General features: G+C 36.2%; 1 protein-coding gene across 10 annotated transcripts in view; it reads right to left on the bottom strand.

The window, feature by feature from the left end:
• Window positions 1–1,736: 1,736 nt before the first annotated feature.
• The window catches only part of SERCA (ATPase sarcoplasmic/endoplasmic reticulum Ca2+ transporting SERCA), a 49,169-nt gene continuing 27,617 nt past the window's right edge, over window positions 1,737–23,288 (bottom strand). For 4 of the 10 annotated variants that reach the window (XM_085957775.1, XM_085957774.1, XM_085957776.1 and 1 more), the window contains exons 3-13: window positions 14,420–14,437; window positions 12,156–12,238; window positions 11,964–12,068; window positions 10,284–11,869; window positions 7,609–7,798; window positions 6,868–7,015; window positions 6,397–6,655; window positions 5,696–5,932; window positions 4,955–5,072; window positions 4,554–4,671; window positions 1,737–2,741 (exon numbers count right to left, since the gene is read on the bottom strand). In XM_085957775.1, the coding sequence (XP_085813901.1) occupies window positions 2,716–2,741; window positions 4,554–4,671; window positions 4,955–5,072; window positions 5,696–5,932; window positions 6,397–6,655; window positions 6,868–7,015; window positions 7,609–7,798; window positions 10,284–11,869; window positions 11,964–12,068; window positions 12,156–12,238; window positions 14,420–14,437 (2,888 nt within the window). In that variant the 3' untranslated portion in view covers window positions 1,737–2,715. Of the gene's footprint in view, window positions 2,742–3,191; window positions 4,672–4,954; window positions 5,073–5,695; window positions 5,933–6,396; window positions 6,656–6,867; window positions 7,016–7,608; window positions 7,799–10,283; window positions 11,870–11,963; window positions 12,069–12,155; window positions 12,239–14,419; window positions 14,438–23,288 lie in introns of those variants that run through there. The other 6 variants (XM_085957770.1, XM_085957769.1, XM_085957771.1 and 3 more) reach the window with 2 other exon arrangements.

Genomic DNA, 23,288 nt, shown 5'->3' with positions numbered 1-23,288 from the left:
GACTAAGATGTGAAGTTTGTTCATGTATATTTTCAAAACATTTATTATTCTAATGTAAAAATAGAGAAACGTGTCAATTCAGTAAGGTTTCACAATTTTTCATCATTCTATGCGTATTTCATTTTTCAAGTGATTTATTTTATTCCAAAAATAGATGACCAGTGTTTCTCAAACCCGTGCCTGCTGATCAATTCGCCGGCTACAAAATTTTAATTTTGACAAATTACTTATGATCTGTCCTACAAATTTGCTCTGAAAAAACAGGTGGTGCCTGCCACCTTACCGTTATTTTAAAATATGCTCTAGGGTACAAAAATGTTGGGAACCCTTAAAGGTATCCGCCTAGTGTGGAAATGTGGTAAGCAAAATGCTTGTTTTTCAAGGTACTTAACCTTCATGAAGTCTGTCAATATATCTGTGGAGATCCATATGCTCCGCTTGGGAATGAAAATAATCAACCATTTTAATAAGCATATGCTTTTTACCATGATTGACCAGTCATAGATACTCACCTATTCCATCTATGCTTTTATATGATTATGTTCCTCAAACATTCATCATACGTTCCAGGTCAATCCAGGACATCTTTATATTTTTGTTGCTGTATTCAGTCGTGAAAGTTCAAAGACAAAGTATAATTATATTCAAACTGTTCAGAAATTGACAGCTAGATAGTTATAGTAAAATTCGATATCTATCCATGCATATTATAAGTTTTAAACGGTGAAATAAATAATTACAAACTCTTTTCTAATTCTATAAGATATTTTTGAGGTCATTTAGTAATAATTAAGAGTTTGATTTGTTACTAGTGATGAGTTTTATATTAACGTTACATTAATATGATTCCTCGATCAAATATTTGAATAAGTTATGTAGCGATACCCTCAGCAGAGTAGTGGCTGAGTGCCTACCACTGAAGTGGTAAACCGCGGGTATGTGTCACACACTCGGAAAACTTGCGTTTGATCCAGAGCAAGGACCCAATGGGTGGGTCAATGGCCAACAACCATTTCTACTCTGTGGGGTCATATAATCCACTAAAGAACTCCTAGTCTAATGATTAGGTTAGCTACAAGTGACTGCATTGTAGGTTCATTTGAGAAACAATGCATACTTCTACTGAGATTTATTTGGTAATTTGCAGGGCATATGAAAAGACAATTCGTCACAGTATTGTTTTGTTGAAATTATATAGCCAAAACTATTTGTAATCTAACCTTTTTTTTAGAATAATTATTGTAGCAAGTAGAAATAAATATTTAGCAGTTTATTGCACCATTTATAACGAAATTCAACTAGATAAAATGCGATTCAACTAATATTTAAAAAATTCTAGAACTCGAAGTTCATAAATTATACATGCCAAGACACTACACCCAAAATCTAGTAAATTCTAAATGGGAGCTTTACAAGGATCAGGAGAATTTTTGAGCACCACCAGAAAACTAACAATCATCCAACAAAAAAGAAATAATCTTATATATAATAATATTATTTATTATAAATAATATTATTTCATTTATCTGAACAATCTTCATCCCCAATTAGTTCAGATAATCGAGGTTCTACTGTTTGCCAAGTTATTCAAATGTGACCAATAAAAGTATGTATGAGACTAGTACAGTGAGTATAGGTGTTGGTGTGGAGAGTGATAATTTGTTTCACTCTTAGTGAATCGGGTAAGCATGGAACGCAGGAAGGACAGATGAAGAAGAGGTAATTGACTACAGGAGTTGAAATCCATTAGGCACGTAGCTCTTTATTAACGATTTATTGTATAAAACAATACATTATAATGTACAGGTATTTCAATTTGCCAGATCTGTAGATGTCACTCTGGCAAAAATTAAAGCTGATCTGCATATAATGCATGTCGGGACACGCAATGGAGGACGAGCGGCAATGTCTGAGCCGCTCCGGATCCGCATCGAATATCTGAAGTAATGAGTTAAGTACAAACCGTAGCAGGATCGAGTATATGTGCTACAAAACGCGTCCCGACAAGCATATATCAATCAGACACATCATTCTATTCAACAATTTAAAATACTTTTCCTATTTATATAATATATACACAATTTGTTTTATTTTAATTCAGTTACTCTACCACTGACATCACCAATGCTTCAACGAACAGTTCAACATTCACTGGCAGGCCGGCGGAAGGGTACGCGTATGGGAACGCGCCGATGCGCTGCCGCCACTGGCTTCTCCTCTCCTCCTCGCCTCTCGCACGCCTGATGCAGTGCGTGCCGTCGCTCTCGAGGATTAAATTTAGAAAGTACATGTAGGTCGGAAAAAAGCCAATTAAAAGATAAGAGAAATAAAAAGCGATAGCAGATTTTAGGCGCTATTAGGCAGCAGTTTGAAACACTGCAGTGATGTTTACCATTTGTCAATCACTCGCTCGCCCACTGAAAAACAATAACACTTTTAGCTGAGAGAATTGGCATGCCCGCGTACAAAGACAGCGGTCGTCGGATAGCGTTGGCGTTACGGGTTACGAGCATGCGATGAGTTGATAAAAAGGAAAAGTAAGAAATTAAAAAAAGATAGAGATCGCAACCGAGTGTTACACATAAAACACGCAGAAGGAAAAACACCGCTCGATGTCGGTGACAGTGTTCATGGAATATAAATAGTCTAGGATGAGGGCGCTAGCATTTCATTCACACGGCTCCTCTCGGCCGCCGGCCTTCACTCTCTTCGCGCTTAGAATGTCTTTACCGCTGGTGCAACTGTATCAAAACACATATACATATTAGAAGGGGGAAACATGCTGTGGCCAAAATCAAAATAAAGTGCTGACATTCTGGAATACTTGCAAGATTACAGACAAATAGTGTTTCTACTTTAGTCTAAATGACGTTAACAATGGGTAGAGTATTTGAATAGGATTCATGATCAATGCACAGGTGTTGAAATAATATATTAAGATAATAATACAATATAAAAATTAATACATATTCAATTTAGATAACTGATAAATCGAAAGGTAAAGAGTGAAAGGTTTAAATTAAAAGTCAGATCATTCAAATGTAAAAGAAAATGGTATGAAAAATTCAAAATACAATTACAAAAAAGTTTGGAATAGAAAAATGGAAAAATCACATTACCTGTATGCTGCCATTGTATGAATGGAGTGGTTGTTTCATGTACAGATTGTTAGTTCAAGGTTCCAGTACCAGTTTGATTGTGAAATAAGATTTATTTTCTATCGTTAAATATAAATCTGTGTTACATTACACAATGTATTTTACAAATCTGCCATATAATTTGCATCCGATTTCACATTATATACAAAACAAAATTTACAACACATATTGCTCTAAATTTTAAGTAGGTAATAGAAGTTAACACTAAATCATTAATGTGCGCAAATATTACTTACGAGAAAGTCATATTCGATCACTTCATAATTATTATTAATATTGTTCTGTGTGAATGAATATCTATCAACAACTTTAAGACATCCAAAATTGGAACATATTCAAGTGTATATGTTTCAAATCAGACAAAAATATATTCTGTGTAATTTTTACTTGAATTACATACTTAAAAGTATTTTTTAATAAGAATTACATAATTTTAAGTATTACAATGAAATCCATATACTAGAGAGTGTTCCCGCTACCCGACATCGATCGAAAGATGTCGGATGGGCGGGCAGTTACCGCACCTTATTCGGTTGAGAAAACGAGATGCAGATATTATATCATACAGGATCATACAGATATTATATCAACACAAAGGGAAATCACATGGTTATTATAATCACTTTAGACTAATGGAATTTAATGATTGAGCACACAAGAGTTTGGCTGCCCTCTTCCGTGAAGAATTGCGGGCCAGTGAAGTGAAACGATAAAAGGTTTGGACTCGTGCAGTACATGCCTCACACCAGTGTGATTACTGTTCACAAATCTTCATACAGAGCCTGCGGATCATATAATTCCGGCTTCTGTAAAATCACATACTGTCAACAAATTTTCTAAATACATACATGTCAAACAAAAGGGCGTCGGCAGGCAAAATAATGTTAAAACAATAGGAGAAATAAAGGTACATGTTAAATGCGTAAAAGGCACTTCCACAAAATATAAAATGTTGCACAATTCGTAAGGATTCAACAATTCGCTAATATATTAAAAAAACACTAAAGATAATAGCTAGAAAAATAAGTTAACGAAACACAATCTCCCGTTGATATGAGATACAAATTAATCTATATAAATAAATACTAAAATTGAATCTTGAGGTCCGTTCGTCGTGTGAAACTGTCAGGCGTCATAGCACCGGGGCGTGTACAGTCTATCGTCTTAGGAATAGAATCAGTTCTTCACACTCAAAACACACTGACGACTGTCTGTTTAGTAACAAGTGGCGTTAGATTAGGGGGGGGGACACAAACTAAACAAACAAAGGGCTGAAAAGGCTGTGCTTCGCCGCGCCACTACTGTTGGGGCGTTATAGCGGTCCAAACATCAGCAGTCCAAAGAACACAGCCCACATGAGGACGATCCATTGCATGCCGTTGAATATACTCTCACCGTCCGTGATCTTCCTCGCCACAAACTTGAGGACCTCATCTAGCAACACTACCGGGATCGAGAACTTCATCACGGTGAACCACTCCTCTACGGACAATGGGGTCACTTGGAATACGGCCTGCAACATCACAACACACATTTAAGTAAGTATTACATATTTATTTTAATAGCTCTCCGCCAACATTCCTTCAAAACATTCATTCAAATCAAAGTTACATTTTAGTCTAATAAATTAATTGAAATATTTAGTGCTAAAGTAAAAGGATAATAAAAAAAGTATTATCTCTTTAAAAAAGATCTTGGATAACAAATTACCATAGCCATAAGTTATATGTAAACAAAAATCGGCAGTAAGAGATATGTATGGGCTTTATAAAAAAAGAAAAGAAAGGTGGACTCACCGAAAGGACCTCAACGTAGAGGATGACAAAGTGAAGAGTGAAGGAGAGAGCCATGGAGCCGATGAGCCACATGTTGCACCATGGAGGCATCATTATCAAAGACTGGTTCTCTGACAAGCTGTAATTATAAATAATTGTGATATTAAATATAGTGACATCGTAATCCTTTTGATGAAATCTTGCCATCAAGATCACTGACTCTTCAATTTATTGGGGGTCACTTTCTTCAGTTCTTATAAATTGGTCCATCATGTTTCTTGAGTACCTCAGTAGGGCAGGATTACTAAGCCCGTTTAAGGCTATACCTCAGCTGAGGCATGGTCTAAAAAGATCGTGACCAGGCGATGCGCGGATTATGCAAATGACGTGAGCCGAACGAAATATAATTTGTCATAAAAATTCAACATGCGTCCTTTTTATGTTATGTTCATTATTAATTATATTCGTAATAATAATAGTATATTCATTGACATGTTTTCTTTTTCAAGTACATGCGGAACGTTTTTTAGTCATCTTTACACGATTTATGAATATATTCCCCCGACCCCATCACAAAACAAATTGACGTGCAAACAGGTCGACTATCGCTCTCCGAATGCAACGCGGCCGAAATTTCATTCCACATACAGTCGAAAATTATTTTCCGTTTCACTTATGTACGCTATTAAGCTATACAGAGTAATTTTAAAACATCACTCATACAGAACAAGAAAACAAATGAATGTGTAAACGGTATTTCACCTGTTCATGGCGTTGAGCATCTCAATGGTGACAAGCACAGAGAGAGCCATGGTCATGGGATGGGGATCGGTGAAGATCTTGCAGTCGACTCCCTTGAACTCGTCTCCACCTCCAATGCAGGCCAAGTGATGAGTCAATTGCCAGTAAGTCATACCGGGACCTTCAGGGGAGTACATGAACCACCAGGTGGCAGCGGCGACTGTGGCAGCGCCTACATACCCACCAATAGCCATATATCTGGAATCGGAATCATACAGCATAGATTAAAATACTTTATAAATAAATATGTACTATCATTCTAAATTACCCAGCGTTTTAAATAAGGTGTGATGAGTCAATTTTAGGCAACTGGTTTGAAGAAATGGTAATCATATTATATTTATTATAATTATATGAATTGAATTGAAACTGAATTTGGAAAATATACAAAAATAATGTGTTTATAATATTCATATTTATATTCACAAAATAGAATAAGATTACATAAAAAGGATTGAAATAATTGAAGCAAGCAAAGATTATTAACGAATCTCATTTTATTTATATGAAGATAATTATTTAATTTGTTGAGATAACTAGAATTGAGAGTAGGTTAGACTTTTATAGTATAGGAATTAAATTTTCCAGTATAACAAAAAAGTTTCAAAACTTCGTAAGCGGACCGGCAAAGTCTGTTTGGTAAAAATGTAATAAACACAAACCTGAAGAACAACCATCCGGAGATGAGACCTTCGTCAGCCCTGCGGGGTGGTTTGTCCATGATGTCCAAGTCGGGGGGATTGAAACCGAGAGCGGTGGCGGGGAGACCGTCAGTGACCAAGTTGACCCACAACAGCTGGACGGGAATGAGGGCCTCTGGCAGACCGAGAGCGGCAGTCAAGAAGATGGATACTACCTCACCAACGTTGGAGGAGATCAGGTAACGGATGAACTGTTTCATGTTGTTGTAGATGGCACGGCCTGTAATCGGACATTCATATTATATTAGCTTAAAAACTAGTAAATACTGATTTCTAAATCATTACTTTTAAAAGAGTAACTATGTCTCATCGTATCAATAGATACCTTTTGAATATTCTCATGTCTTTACCAGAAATTTTTAAGTTTCAGGTGATTTTTTTGCAATGAGTCATTGAAGAGTAATGTCCTTTTAGAGTATTGTGTGTGTATACCTTCTTCAACAGCAGCTACAATGGATGAGAAGTTATCATCAGCCAACACCATCTCAGAGGCGGACTTGGCGACAGCAGTTCCGGATCCCATAGCGATACCAATCTCAGCCTTCTTCAGGGCGGGAGCGTCATTTACACCATCACCTGTCTGTTAAGCAAAAAATCTAATTAAAAAATTGTCACAGAAAATTATATTAAAATCTTTCCAATGAATAGATTGCAAAATTAAATACAAAGTCTCAAAGACTGCGCTTAGTTATGGATCGGACTGAGTGATTATGCAATACAATATAGTGTGCAAGTTATTTATCTTGAATATAATAAAATATATTCCTGGCAAGGAAAACAAAACAAAAACCAGAGTCATGAACTAATCATGGATCGATTTACTCAGTCTGAGAAAAAAAAATTCCCATTTTCAGTGCTATCCGGAGCATGAGGTTTTATAAAGTGGAAATTATATAGCAGATTTTTTTGAGGAATGGATGTTAGCCATTCGCCCAAAACCATTGAGTTTTTACATCGGATCAAACAGAAATTGAATAAACATATAATTTTTTTGTTGTTCGGTCGTTGGATAGAACCCTAGACAATACTAACTTGGCTACGGTGAGTGGGAAGAGCATTAGAGACAGTATTTTTCAACGATTAGCTGATGGCCTTTTAGAATAATTTCAGGTTGTGGGTTCCATGTGAGACATCCGGAGAAGATATGGATGCGACAGTTGGTGGTCAACTCACCATGGCGGAGATTTCATTCATGCTCTGCAAGAATTCAATGATCTTGGACTTGTGGGAGGGCTCCACACGGGAGAAGAGACGAGAGCGGGCGACGGCAGCTTTCTGGTCAGCATAGGAGAGGTCATCAAATTCACGGCCAGAGTAGGATTTGCCAGTTGTGTCTTCGTCTTCTGTGAAGACTCCAATACGTCTGAAATTAGGGGAAAAGTTTGCTCAGTAATTATGTTAACTGTTACATAGATTTCATTTTAAAAATTAAAAAGTTAACTCTGTTATTGATATCGTATGTCCTACTGGTTCTCTAATAAACGTGATACAATAATATAATTGTGCGAGGACGAAATGGAAATTTTACACAAGTACTTAGAAAATTGTTGTAAGTTTAAGTCCACACGAATTTCGGTGTTTTTCGACCCCCCTTTTCCCATCGTCAGACTTTCGCTCAAAATCTTTTACCCCTATCTAAAATACGTTAATTTTTCAACCACCTCTATTCGTTAAAAATGATCCATTTTAGTAGGTATAATGTTCTCATGGATCGTTTTATTCTCAGAAAAAAATGAGTATATATATTTTATTGCTTATATGACGTAATATTTTCTACACCCCCCTATCCCCTTCGTCACAAACCATATTATATGATACCCCCTGAAGGCCTGATGTTATATATGGATGACCCTTATATGAGGCGCCGAGTGCCAAAGGAGCTCAAGCGCCAACTTTACGATTTTTGACATTTGAATGTAGGTTTTTTCTATAAATCGATATGTATCATGCCACAAAGTCTTGTCGCTCAAATAATTATAGATATTTTACAAAAGAGATTTATTTTCTGTGGCATAATTGTTTTGGTCGTTATGTCGGCACGCCACAGAAGCTTATCCGCCATTATACTATGGAGAGCGCGAGACCAAAACAGCTGTCAGATTTGTCTTATTGAATATACGTTTTCAACAGTGAAAAAAGCTAAAAATGAGGTCAAGAAGGATTAGAAAAATAGTTTCGATCTATGTTAAACCTGTAAACGAGGAAAATCGCGGTAAGTTTAACAAGTTTTATCCGTTTTACTTTCACATACGTTGTTGTTTAAAATATTTTAGATTACTTTTGAAATATGGTTATTAACGTCATTTTAGTAATTTTGTCCACTAAACTTTTACTTCCATGAAGGAAAATAACTTCTATTTCTAATTTCATCTTGTTTTATATCCAATTACGATTGAGTTACACTAAAAAAAGTATTTAAAAAATCACCCGAATCCTTGAGAAAAAAATGATGGTGTTAAATTTGAATAATGATTTTCTTATTTTGGCCAGTTTGGAGTAACGATTTGATTTAGTATTATTAATAATATTGGGTATATAGACGGTTATTACAAAAAAAAACAATCCAAAGGCTTTGAAATCATTGCCGTAATGGCAAAAACGTATTTAATATTATAAGGCAAATTTTATGCCAAACAAACTCATGTAACAATCATAACAAATTTGACCATTTTTTTCAGTGTTTATTTGGCATAAATTTTTTTTTTATATCAAAATGTTTTTTTATTGCTATCCAAACCCTTACATTTAAACATTTTTTAAAATAATTGATTTTTTTAAATTAATGCCATTATTTGAGTTTGAAAATGTTAATGCCACAGAAGCTTATGCAACAAAAAAAAGTATCAAGTGCCACCTTTTTTCATTTTTCTATATGCCAAAGAGGCTCAAACACCATTTTTTTTGAAATCCAATAGATATTTTTCATTAAATATTATTGAAAATAAAACTTTGATTTTTTTAAATTTACTTTGCTTAGAAAATAATTGTCCATTTCAACATTCAAGTTTAAAATTAAAAAAATAAATTCACTGAAAACTTGTCGGCCATTTTGTAGCACTTTTGTTAAATGGTGCTTGAGCTCCTTTGGCGCTCGACGCCTCATATATTTTATTGCTTTTATGACATAATATCTTCTACTCCTATCACCTTCGTCACAAATCATATTATATGAAACCCCCCTGAAGGCGAGATGTAATATATGGACGACCCCTAAGTTGCTAGAATAATTGAATTGAAAACCTAACCGATTCTTCAAATTCTAGTGTAGGTATTTCCCAACATAAACTTCTATCTATAGGTATGGGGCCTAACTATTGAGATAATAATATCATATTTATGTATTACACTGTCGTAAATACTTTGAAATAAAAATTAACTTTTAGTTTTGATAATAGTTAACTTTCCCTTTATACCTACATCATTATCTTATAGGTAATTAAGATTATTTCCATTTTAATTAAGAGAAATAGGAAAATAAGTAGCTACCTACTTTAAAAGATTCATTTAAATCAACATTAATTTTATATTATGTAAGTGATTCATGTAAATTAAGAAAAAAACGCGATTGTATTAATTACGCAATGTCTAATATTTTCTGTTTTTTTTTTTTTTAATCCTAGTTCAGACCAAGAACATAATATATTATTGTATGTGAACAATTATTGTTGAAAAATCATGGATGAATAACATTTTAAATCATCGTAAAAGTTTGCAATTTTTTTTTCGTAAACAGGTTTGTTCACGAACGGGTTGTGTCCTGGTCTGGATTAAGCTTTACGGGGTGGGGTGTATCGGTACTATTAAATCGAATTACGATAGAACGAAGTATGCTGTTTTTTGGTAATTACCTGCAGATGGCCTCAGCGGTAGCCTTGTTGTCGCCAGTGATGACAATGACACGGATTCCGGCAGCGCGACACCTCACGATGGAGTCGAACACTTCCTTACGAGGGGGATCCAACATGCCCACGATACCGACGAAGGTAAGGTTGACTTCATAAGTGTGGAATTTGTTGGAGTCTCCGAGGTCCATATCGTCGGGCTTCATGGGGTTGTCAGAGCAGGCGAGGGCCAAGCAACGGAGGGTATCGCGGCCGCAACCGTAGGTGGCGGTCAGTTCCAGGATGCGCTTCTTCAAGGCGGTGGTCAGAGGTACCTTGGTGGTTCCGACGCGGGCGTGTGTGCAACGTTCGAGGACGCCTTCCGGCGCTCCCTTAACGAAGAGCTTAGGTCCGGTTCCCAAGCGGGAAGCCTTCAGGGGGGTGCAATAAGAGGACATGGATTTCCTGTCACGGGAGAATTCCAGGGTGAATTCTTTCTTCCACTTGGTCTCAATTTCTTGACGGACGACGATGGCGGTAGAGCGGCGGTCGAGGCCGGTCTTTCCGATGCTGAAGGGGTTCATCTTCTCGGCCAATACGATGAGGGCGGTCTCGGTGGCTTCTCCTACCTTCTCGAAAGCTTGTTTGAATTCGTTGAAATCAATAGCGGAGTCATTGCACATGATGCAGATCGTGCCTAATTCTTGCAGGGCGTCAAAATCGCCAGCCCGGACCTTCTGTCCCTTCAGGAAGACGTCGCCGATGGGTTCGTAGGTGGAGCCGGTGATTTCGAATTCTAGGAAGTTGCTGTCGTTACCTTCGATCTTCTCGAAGATGAACATGCGGGAGACGGACATCTGGTTGGTGGTCAGCGTTCCGGTCTTATCTGAGCAGATGACAGACGTGCAACCCAAAGTCTCGACGGAGGGCAGAGACCTGACGATAGCGTTCTTCTTGGCCATACGCCTGGTTCCGAGAGCGAGACAGGTGGTGATGACAGCGGGGAGACCTTCGGGGATAGCGGCGACAGCGAGAGCGACGGCGATTTTGAAATAGTAGACGGCGCCCTTGATCCAGCTTCCTCCGTGAGCGGGGTCGTTGAAGTGACCGATGTTGATGGCCCATACGGCAACGCAGATGACGGAGATGACTTTGGACAATTGTTCGCCGAACTCGTCGAGTTTCTGTTGCAGGGGAGTCTTGATTTCTTCGGTTTCGGACATCTCGGTACGGATTTTACCGATGGCGGTGTTCAAGCCTGTGCCCATAACGATACCACGGGCCTTTCCGGCGGCCACGTTGGTTCCGGAGAACAGGATATTCTTCTTGTCCTGGTTGACAGCGCGGGGGTCGGGGATAGCATCGGTGTGCTTGATGACCGATACGGATTCACCGGTCAAGATGGACTGGTCAATGCGGATGGTGGTAGAGTAAATCTTTACGAGACGGATATCAGCGGGGATCTTGTCACCGACGGAAACCTCTACGAGGTCTCCGGGGACGATCTCCTTGGCGCGGATCTTCTGTACGCCAGATTTGTCTCCGCGAACCACCTTGCCCATCTCAGGCTCATATTCTTTAAGAGCTTCGATGGCGGATTCGGCGTTTCTTTCCTGTGAAGCGATAAAATCGATCGTTATCAACTGACACATCTACGGAGATAGACTAACTATATTTTTTGTTCGATTGATAATAATGATAACTCACCTGCCAGACACCGACGATGGCGTTTGCAATAAGAATAAGTAAAATAACGAAAGGTTCAACGAAGGCTGTGAATGCATCTTCGTGGTCTTCAAATAAAGCTAGGACCTGCGGAATAAATAGTTACGACGACATTAGAAAAGGCTAAAAAATGTGTAACTGTTTTAGTGAAATAATAACAGCAGAGATACTCACAAAGGAAATAATGGCAGCTAATAGCAAAATCTTGACTAAAAGATCATCGAATTGTTCCAAAACTAATTGCCAAATCGATTTTCCTGAAAACAAAAAGTACAACATGAAACACACCAGAGAAGTAATATATACAGTACCATAATATTATTTACATTCAATTTATTACGGGAAAGAAAGATTTAAAACTGCGAAGGTAGCTTAGCTACCTAAAATAAAGTTTGTAATTGAGAGGATAAACAATACTTGCTAGGTAGTTTAATTACTCAATTATCTAACGAAAAGATTAACTAAAAGAAAAAATAAATCAATGCCAATAGGATGTTTGCTGGTTTGCACAGCAGTTACATTGTTGTGCGACAAAAATACGATATTTGCAGATGTTTATGAGTAAATATTTATCCATGCAGATTAAGTTGAAAATCAAAAAGAGTAAACATTATTTTTGACAAGAAATAATTTCCGCGATAACACGCACGGCAATGATAATTGATAACATGTGTTTCGAAACATGCATAATTGCATATTATTATAATTCATCGGCAAAAGGAAGACGATGTCGATATTTTTTGATTGCAGTTTGGTTAAGATTGCAAGGCAAGGTCACAGGTAGACCTTTGCATATTCATAGTAAAATACTGACGAAGATAATGGACATTCAATTAATCGGCACGAACCGATTATTTACAGAGAAAATACGCATCTGCAAACGACGTACATATTAGGTAAATTCAGTCCCCATTTTAGTATCTTCCTACCTAACGAAAAGTTTTTAGAAATAAATTTCTGGTCTTCAGCTGATATTTTCATTAGAAGAGTTTTAAATTTAATATTTATAAGTAAACCGAGAAAAGCAACTGAAATTGCAATAATTGCAATGGTAAGTTTTATAAAACTTGGTTTTCAGTTTGGATTGACGAAACGTACGAGCTTACAAAACTCAAATTTATACCAATTATAAATTTACCAAAGACCACAGAAATGTAAACGATTGTTCAAAGATTAATACGTAACTTTATAGTGAGTACGAGGGGCGTTCATTTTATTATCTATTATCTAGCGAAGACAAGATTAAAACAAACTTCACTTTACAGTTAAGTGCACCTTTCTTTAACAACTACTTCTGTAACGACCTTAATCTCCTTAAAATACATTTATATTGCCTATTAAAAGCACTGCCTTCGAGTTTTTTTTAAAAACTAGAAACAGAAATTAATCTGAGTTATGACAAAACAGAATTGTGGGTGGTTTAACTGCTGAAATCCTTGGACGATAGCTCGCACCTTTGTCTATATGTGCACCGCCGCGTTGTTGTAAATGAGCAACCATGCTTGATTCTAAGACTTTTTTCCTTAATAAGACACCGCAAAGAGATTAATACTTTTAGAGTAACTATTTCCTGTTATGATTTGCATAGTGGTATGAACTCAGAGTATGGACCTAATAGGATGAGCAAGTGGCTAACATCCATTTCTCGTAAAAACAAAATCTATTAATACAAACCATGAGGCCCATATGATCTTATTAGGATCGGACATGGTCGAAAAAAATTAACTCTAGAGGCAAAAGTCTTTCCTTATCCCAGAGGACAGTTGCCATAAACTTCCGAGAAGATTTCCCAACTTTAACTTTTTAGCATTAGCGCCTATTATCTTTCTGAAGTGGTTTCAGCATTCATCGGACAAACCTCGGACATGTCCACTATTTCATGTACTACTCCCGAGATGCTATTGCCACAGATATACGAGAAATCGTCGTCAGCTAAAATTAAACCCTAACATTTTTGCACATATCTTCGGATGCTGCTTCCACGGGTCGCCTTTGATATACTCTTCACAGCTGCTTGCTAGTTTGATGAATATACTTCCCTTAATTTACCACCACGCGTTCATTGATTCCCCTTCGGATTCTTACTTTCTTAAGTAAGACATTTTATCACTGAATCACAAATCGAGAAATTTCTTAGTGAACTCACACGAGAACAATGTGCCATGTTGTTACTTTGAATGTCAGAATCACACAGAGCTGAATCTATGCATGCATTCATCACCCCAAGGCACGCCCCATCCCAATACGCACGTACTTGTTGCAATGCACTCATTATTTTATATGATATTGATGTAGATAATATAATGAACGCCCTGTGTTCATTAAATACATTCGAATGTAAATATAAGAATAATCGTTCGTAATAGTTATCCCGTTTGAATCTATTTTAGAGCGCAAACAGATCCATGTCGATCGATCTTAGTTATTGTGCAACTTACCCTCTTCTGTCGGCAGTTCTGTAATGAAAAGAGAAAACAACTCATTAGAAAAGTAATCATAAGTAACGATAAATTATTTCACAGCGCGAAAGTTTATTTGGACTCGTAAAACGGAAAAGCTGTATAGGAAATCCGAGTTACTCTGAAAGCTTACCGCTGTTGCGTGTTTGCCACGGTTAATAATTGTGTGATTTTAATCTACAAAGTATGGACAGTTAGTCGTTAGTAATTGTATATATTTCATATTAAGTATAATTTCAAACGAGTATTTCTGTGTCAAATTATTTCACTATGGGATTACGTCAAGTAAATAATAAGCAAAAATCCCTAAGTGAAGCGGTTGTATGTAATTATATAATACAATTATTGACAATTTGTTTGATGTCCACAGTATTATTTGGCACTGTATAAGTATGTACCTATTATCTACTATTCGACATTAAATTGCAATGAACTTTAGTTGGTATTTGGTTTTGTATTGAAAGTATGTAATCGTTTCTCCGGTGGTAATACACCCCGACATACAGTGGAAACTTCTGAGATGTGGTTTATTGAAAATATATGCACCATAAGACAAAATTATAACTTGTACCTACACCAAACCATCTGCTTAATTAATTATGCGAAAATATACGTCAGTTAATTAAGGATCTCAATGATATAATACTAAGTATATGAAAAAATAAACACAGTTTATATTGGTTAAATACATGTAATTAAGCGTTGCACCAAAGAAATTTGTTACACAGTACAATATAGGTAGGTATAAGACATTTAAAGCATACAGTGACTAGTATGACATACAGTAAGGTTTAATTATGCTTCAAAGAGACAAGTTTTTGTCACAATTTATCGAATAAAGTGAAAAAAATCACAACATACAATTAACAATTGAGTCAAATTCTGAATACACCTACTTAATTATTAGTCAATTTGGTTATGGTTGTAAATGGTAAACCTTATATCATTTATTCTAGTTATATATTATTAATACGATAAAATAAATCGGATAAGGGGGGTAGCAAAGGGAGCAGTTTTATTTTTAGGATAATATAATAATAAAAGCAACAATTCGCTTTGAAACTATTTGATTTCGTCCACATTCACGAGACCAAAACAATATTCGCCGAGGAGTATGCGTATGCGTGTTCGGTTTACCAAAATATTTAAAGAGGCTCGCGTGTCAACAGAATGTTAAAATAAACGGCAGCAATCCGAATGGTAAAGTGGTCTATCGTCGAAACATTTACGTGAAAGCCACAAGTGGATTGACAATAAAAAAATTCACTATGAATGATTCAGGGCGGTAAAAACGTGGATAACTCACTCACGAATGAAAATCGTGGATTGAGTATAGTAACGTAATAATAATTAATGGCTTAATAATAAAATAATCAATTTCACATCAAGTAAACAAAACTACTGTTGCCGATCGATGATACAATGAAAATAAACAAATTAGTAGTTGATGGACAGACGCATTATCAAATTAATATACATAATCGATTTAAGTTGTTGAAGTGAACTGATGGAAAGATAATATACCTTCCGATTAATACGAATTTCATCCTATAATTTATTATGAGAAATTAGAATTATGTATAGAATAATAGGCATCGTACTCACTTGTACGCAGAAATACACGTGATAATGTATATACTGTGATATTGTAATATGACTTATCTTATGTAATAAATTTAATACATCCCTATTGGTTTACGCCTTAGTGTACGGCCTCAGTAAGCGTTGCGTGCAGCGCGGCGCGCAGCGCAGCGTGCGGCGTTCTCTGATCTGTCCTTAGTGCACAGTGAGCGTTTGGAGCGTTTAGTCAAAGTGAAAATTTTAATAACTCTGGCTCTCTCGCGTACGGAAGTGTATTGAATGTGTTCTTGGGAGTTTATATGCAAATAGGTGTACTTATATTAAGTAAAGCGATAGAAACGAACGTGGAACATGCTTGTCTAATAATAATAGCTACATGCATTTTACACAATGTTATAAGAGATCTCGAAGGCAATTTTGATCATCATCCACAATAGATTTCTTAGATTTCTCTACTTAAGAACATACGGGTTCTTTCCTTGTGATAATGATAATAAAATGAATTTCCCGACTCGTTTTATTCTGGGTATGCTTTCAATGCAATCCCTGTCCACTAGAAGAGTGATTGCTCTTTTAAAGCATTTCTTTTTACTTCTTCGTGGGTTCATTTACAATCCGTAATACTGGCAAATATTAATTTTCATGTTCCCACCAATATTACCCGTAACTCTACGGTTTTCATGATACCTCGTCGCAGGACAGATGTTATGTTTCATGATGCTGTGTATCATGCGATTAACTTATTTGATGGCACCATAAAGGTTGATTTATTTTTAATCAACTATATAATGTTAGTAAACGTGTTAAATATGTTAAATTTATAATTGTATATATCATGTTTTTTTAAGATTTACATAAACACATGCTGTTTTTTCTGCTTTCTTGTTATATTAGTTGTTATTTGTAATTAAGACATTTTTATAATTTTGTATTTATTATGTATTATGGCGCATTGGCTAATCGCTGTAATGCCGTAATACTCTTTTTCTAAATAAATACAATAAATAATTAAATAAATAAATAAAATCATTACATTATAAAATAATATTCCTACAGAATCAACTACGAATAAATTCTCAGGTAATAGACGAAACAACAGTTCTTCCGTCACAGCGCGAGATGTAAGAAACCAATTTTCAACTATTTTTTGGAAAACAGAATAACTCCGGCCTGAATAAATTTGTAATGAAATACTTAATAATACAACGAACTTTATACTAAAAAATAAAAACATTATTTTCCTTCAATTCCGACTTTTACTGCTAATTCCCTCCACCGAATAACGAAAATAATTTGCGCGCCGAACTAAACGCTGTTAAATTTCAAACTGGTTTGTCATTGGCGCGCGCGCTCGTCTGCGCGCTGTAAAAAACACAAACACCCCTGCTGTTTTTCATAGCCAGTAAGGCCACCTGCATTGCGTAACACGTGTTTGTCCTCCACGCTGCGCGCTGCGCTCTGCACAACGCTCGTCACTGAGGCCACACACTTACGGTAACAAAACATGTACGTTAAAGAAACGGAATATCATACGACACGAGGCTTTCCTGGTCTGATACTGTTTTAAAACAAGCCAAGAGAACTTATGGCTACCATAAAATGCAGCAAAGCTGCATTGGTACTTAAGCCATATTTTCAGCGACACTATCTGTTCTAATTCATAATGCAGGGAAAGTAAGAGGGCAGTATAAGGATACGCGGAGAGAAATGATTTTGACTATGCAACCCCTCTAAGAATCATAATATTCAAGGTGCTGCGATATGATGAAACTGGCGCAATTTTGTTTCAATTTTCGATATAAGAGAGGAAATTAAAAAAAAACATAGTATAAAATAAAGCATTGCAGAACACTATTAATTATTATATGTGTGGACAACTGGATTAAATCTGTAAAAAGTTAATCCCAGTTTGCTACAAAAATCCTTCAATACATACATTTTAGCGACCTTAATACGGGTGGCATACGTATTGACTGAAAATACCAGTATTCATAATAGGCAATAGGTAACGTAACAAATAAAATCACTCAACACAGTTTATGTAAATCTTACCAATAAGAGAGTAAAAGTTTTAATTAAGTTAATGGACAGGCAGTAGTATTAAAAACAACATGTTACACCCGTTTAAGAAGTGACGAGCATTTAAAAGAAAGCAAATTAACTATTCGCAAAATTCATAAACATTGGATAACGGCGGTGTTAGAATTCGTGTGCAGCAGCTTAAACGTGAACTTCTCTAATTAGCGAGAGTGTAAAGTCTGTGAATAAGGATATTAATTTAACTTGAATGTCAAAGGGGTAGTACACCACTTTGTCAGTAGGGGTCACGGGGTGAGTTTTGCGAAGCGACAAGAGGCGGAGGAGCGCTTATTGAGAATGTAGGTCGAGAGTTTCAAGAGTCACGAAGCGAGGGGGGGGGGGGGCTTCCCCGAAAAAATAAACTAATGAAAAAGATTTTATTAGAAAATACCTGGTGGTTTTACTTCTGTTAAAACACCAAGAAGGCAATGAATGCATAGGGCTTTGAAATTTCTACAGTAAGTATTTATTTAAATCCATTCGAATTGTGACTGCCGCAATAAATTAACAGTTGGTAACAAAATGCACTGCAAGTGTTAAATAAGTATGTAGAAAAATACAATCGGAGTGATTAATTAATTGCTAATAATATGTAAGCACATATTATATTGTCATCATCATCACCCTCATCACCTATCACATTCACCTTTCCCGTGAACTATTAAAACGCTGTTAACAATTTCCCTAAATGAATTCATTTAGCAATTTTAAAATTCTTCATTGAGCGAATAGAGTAGGCTACATAATAAACTAATTAATAACCTTTTTAATGTTATTTGCTCCCCACTGTTCACGATTTCCCCATTGAAAACGATCATACAGTCTACTCAATTGTAACTTGGAAATTTTATTAACTGTCTCTTTCTCACACAGTATAAGCTCACATATGCAATGATTATTATGTTATTATAATATATAAAGTCAAACGATGTATTTTGCTAGAGATGCGAGAGAAACGCGTATCGTAAAATATATATTTTATATGTGTTGAATACAACGGAAAATATACATTTCATAAATTGTCATCAAGTAAACGCCGAATCACATGAAAAAGACGCGAAGTACCTATATTTGGATAACTCTAGATGAAAATACATAATATTATAGGCGGAACAATACCTTTATAATATATTACAGGACGTTAAAACAAAAGACCTGTATTTAGAGAAGGTTTTCTTTGACGTCTCTTTGCTTCTATTATATTATTATTCTACCAAATAAGATCGTACATTCTCGAGCATTGTTTTTTCACGAATGCGGAAAGCATGCACCGTTATTCATCGTATGGAAGAAGAGTCTCGTTGGTACCCGGAGATTTCGCTTCGAATTTCGCAAAACGCGGTGCGTGGATAAGTCATTTAAAATTCGGCCGAATGGCAGAGAACCACGCGGAATAAGTATGACCTAATTTGTGATGCACGTAAATTAGTATAGGTACGTATAGTGACAATTGCAAAAGGAAACGTTAGCCCACAGTATAATTCGACGCTTCTAAACATAGAACAATACTATGCAAATACAAGCAGAGGTTTAATTAATACAAATACAGGCGCGCACTCGAGGGGGTTCGGGTCCGGAACTCCCCTTCAGTGGGTCTATTCTATACTTATCGATAAATATTATCATTTTATCATATTTATGTATTGAGGTATTATAATTGTTACAATAAGTTAGCCGTCTAAACAGTCAAAACTGTCCTATCTCGCTCTAAAGTTAACACAGCCAAGATAGGTGCTGTTAAAATATAGCACTTACATATTGTAACAATTATAACTAACTTATTCTAATTGATACAATAAGTGCTAATATTTCGATACAAACCTACCCTAGATAGCTCTGCCGTTGAGGCCGAAAAGCAGTCTTGTGTATAGAATAGACGCGCAGAAACGAAAAAAAATACACTTAATTGAGGTGAAAGGATCTTATAACTGAGGATCGTGACGAGGATGATTTGTGTGACACCCCCGTATGGTCCCCATTTGGGGATGTCTTTGTGTATCTGAAGAGGCCCGAATCGGTATCGAAGCCAACAAATAATAATGGCTGATTGCGAAAATAAATAATAATAAAAGAGCCCAGCCGGCAATGCCGTAAATTTTGTTAACCGTTGGAGATTTGCAACGTCGCTTTCTTTTCGACGACGGTTTCGTTGGAAAAAATCACAAGATGGCGCTCAGATCGCGACAAACAGAAAAATCGCGAGCACGCCGATTTCGTACGGATAAATAAATTATTCAAAATGTAACCATATAGTATAATATTAACGTTAAATAAACCTCGCCGTTTCTGATAACAATTCCGGTGTCATAATTATCTACCTTCCATCCCGAATCCAGACGAAAAAAAACACAAAGTGACAGTTGAGAAAATCTCTTACCAAGATGGACGGAAGTGATAAGTGGCGCCCCACGTTGGGCGCCAACTTGACATATCCTCAGGGTCTTTCATGTGGTTTAGCTCAGTCGGCGACCCCCAGGTGTCAAAGATTTTATTAAGTATAACTATTTGTAGATTTTTATATATTTTTTTTTAGACTCGGGTATGTAATGTGATAAAGGGACACGGGGAAAACAACACAATTTTTCTTTTAAAGCTTCACTTTTATTATGTTTATTTTTTTTTACGAGTACATTATTTTAATTTAACTTCCCGACAGTCAGCCTTTATCGGTTGGCCCTTGGACGCTAACTGATTGCGACGGGGTTCACAATGCAATCTCAAGCTCAAAACATATCGGAAGCGCGATGGGGTTATTCTTTATTAATAACGCGACACACAATAATTTCACAATGGATGGTGTTGCCATTTTAATATTATTGCGTATTTAGAATTTAGATTTTACTATTAAAAACGATTCTACTGAATTTAAATTACATTCACCCATCGCGCTGTACAATTTATGTTACCTTATTAAACATTATTAAACATTATTAAAACATTAATTTATAACTTAACTAGAATATATTGACGGGTTATCAAGGAGCTTGGTTGCATGTTTTGTTAAGCCGACGATTTTTGAGATTAGGTAACATGTTTCAGCCTTTTCTGAAGTTACAGTGTAGGCACTAGCAATAGGCTAATGTGAGAGTGTATCATTTGGTTATCGAATAGTCTTGTCAACCTACTGGCTCTCTCATCTCGGCATTTACGTCACGCAAGGCTTATGTAAGTGGAAGACACGTGGCACCTATGAATCGGTGCAACCAATCAGGGTATCCAATGTTACTTTTAATATTCTCATGCGACATAGACTTAAAAGACGAAACCAAAAGGATCCTAATAATGATTATTGTTAGGCCACGCGCATTCGATAACCACTTGTGGATGCGACAGGCAGTAATCACTCGTATGTGAGCCCCCATATATAAATAGCACATACTAGGTTTTAATTGGTATACTAAAATTGCAGTGTCTGGGTATGGGGAATGTACCCGAAAAAACGCGTGAGTCTGCGGTGGAAGCGACGAGAAGTTGTCGGTAGTCAGTTGCACCTACTAGAGATTTTGTGAACCCCGCCCCCTTATTAAGGATATTTTTTAGAAATGGAATAGGTATAACATTTTTCTGTGTGTGCGCGCTAATCATATGCTTGCATATCCTAGTTGAAAGTATTTGACATCCCATCAAAGTTAAATGCATTTTAAAAAGTGCCTACTAGTATCACGGAGCACATCGGGATATTTATGGATACTGCACCGAACTGATCATGAAGGATATTCACAATAAACATATTATTTAGGTAAGCACACTAATAATAAAAGGAAATATTTTGCCCAACTAAGTTAACAATTTCTATCTAATCATGTAAACATTACGGAAGATAAACATAGAAGAATATCTTACACATTTACTAGTGTTTGAATATTTAATGAGGACATATTATTACAGACTGGTGACATTTAAAAGACTGATTTGAATTCGGAAACGTGAAGAAAACATCCAATATTGTACATAGTTTTACAAGATGTAATTCATACATAATAAAACTATTATCTTATACCTACTATTTTAATTACAACCTTCATAAACACAGTAATAAAAATTACTAATTAACACAAGTACTTAGTGGACTGTTAAATTTTGATTTCTCCGCCACAAATGAAAATACAATGTGGAATAATAATTATGTTTGACCGTATGTAGCGTTTAAAAATGCATTTATTGGATGCACTTGATGACGTTTATCGTCCGCAAGTAAAATCGGTCGCTTCCTAATTAATAGGCGAAGTAATTATTATTTAACATTAATTAATTAGCAAAAATTACGGAGCAGCCACGTGCTATCACTTTCAAGAGGGGATACTTGCGTAATTTAATATTAGATACTTAATGTAGGTATCTCTCTACTAGGGCCTTTGATAAGCGAAACGTAGGTACCTACGTCGAAGCTGTACGTAGGTACTTACAACATTATTTAGTTAGATTATTTTACTTTAATGGCATTAAAACAAGATAATGTAAGCGTAGATAGTGCATCACTGAATAATAATTATTTATAACTTGTTATAAGCATGGTACGATTTTCAAATAAGGATACATATAAGTGCAATGTTGTTGTGACGAAATCGATAGTGCACTTTGTTTCTTATTTTTTAATGAGTCAAGTCTGTTAGAAAAGAGAGAAAATGTTACAGTAGGTAATGCATAGTAATAATTGAAACACTACCTAGAGAGATTGTAATTCAACACACTGACACGAGATCTATAATATAATATGTATTTTTGTTATGGAACACTGCAGAACGATAAGGAAAGAAAATAAAATTTACTGCGTGGTCATTTACTATTGGACGACACGCATACCACTCCGTACTGTCTGTGCAGGTTTTTGATACCCATTACGATATAATATAATTATAATGCCAGTATGGAAACACGGATGATCGATTTCGAAATTTTATTATTGAGATTAGAGACGAGTGATACGTTTTATCAAAACGGAAAAGCGCTGCAGGCGAAATAAAAATAACACTCGAGAAAGGTTTTGTATAAAACGACAAAACAATGAAATTCTAGTGGCACATACTCGCAGGTAGATCTACAGGGATTCCTCCGACGCCTAGGCGTCCTTCACATTGCACCCGATGCGCGTCATCATCAGTGAGTTGGTGATGTCGCAGTCGTTGCGTAATTCGATTCCGCTTGCAAGAAACAGAAACGAGACACGTCACGAGTCGACCGTTTGCGT

This window comes from Rhyacophila brunnea, unplaced genomic scaffold, assembly GCF_057557595.1.
Source record: "Rhyacophila brunnea isolate RB1 unplaced genomic scaffold, BYU_Rbru_1.0 scaffold_7, whole genome shotgun sequence".
In the NCBI taxonomy this organism is placed as follows: domain Eukaryota; kingdom Metazoa; phylum Arthropoda; class Insecta; order Trichoptera; family Rhyacophilidae; genus Rhyacophila; species Rhyacophila brunnea.
The sequence above is the reverse complement of the archived record's forward strand: the minus strand, read 5'-3'. Positions and strand labels throughout refer to the sequence as shown.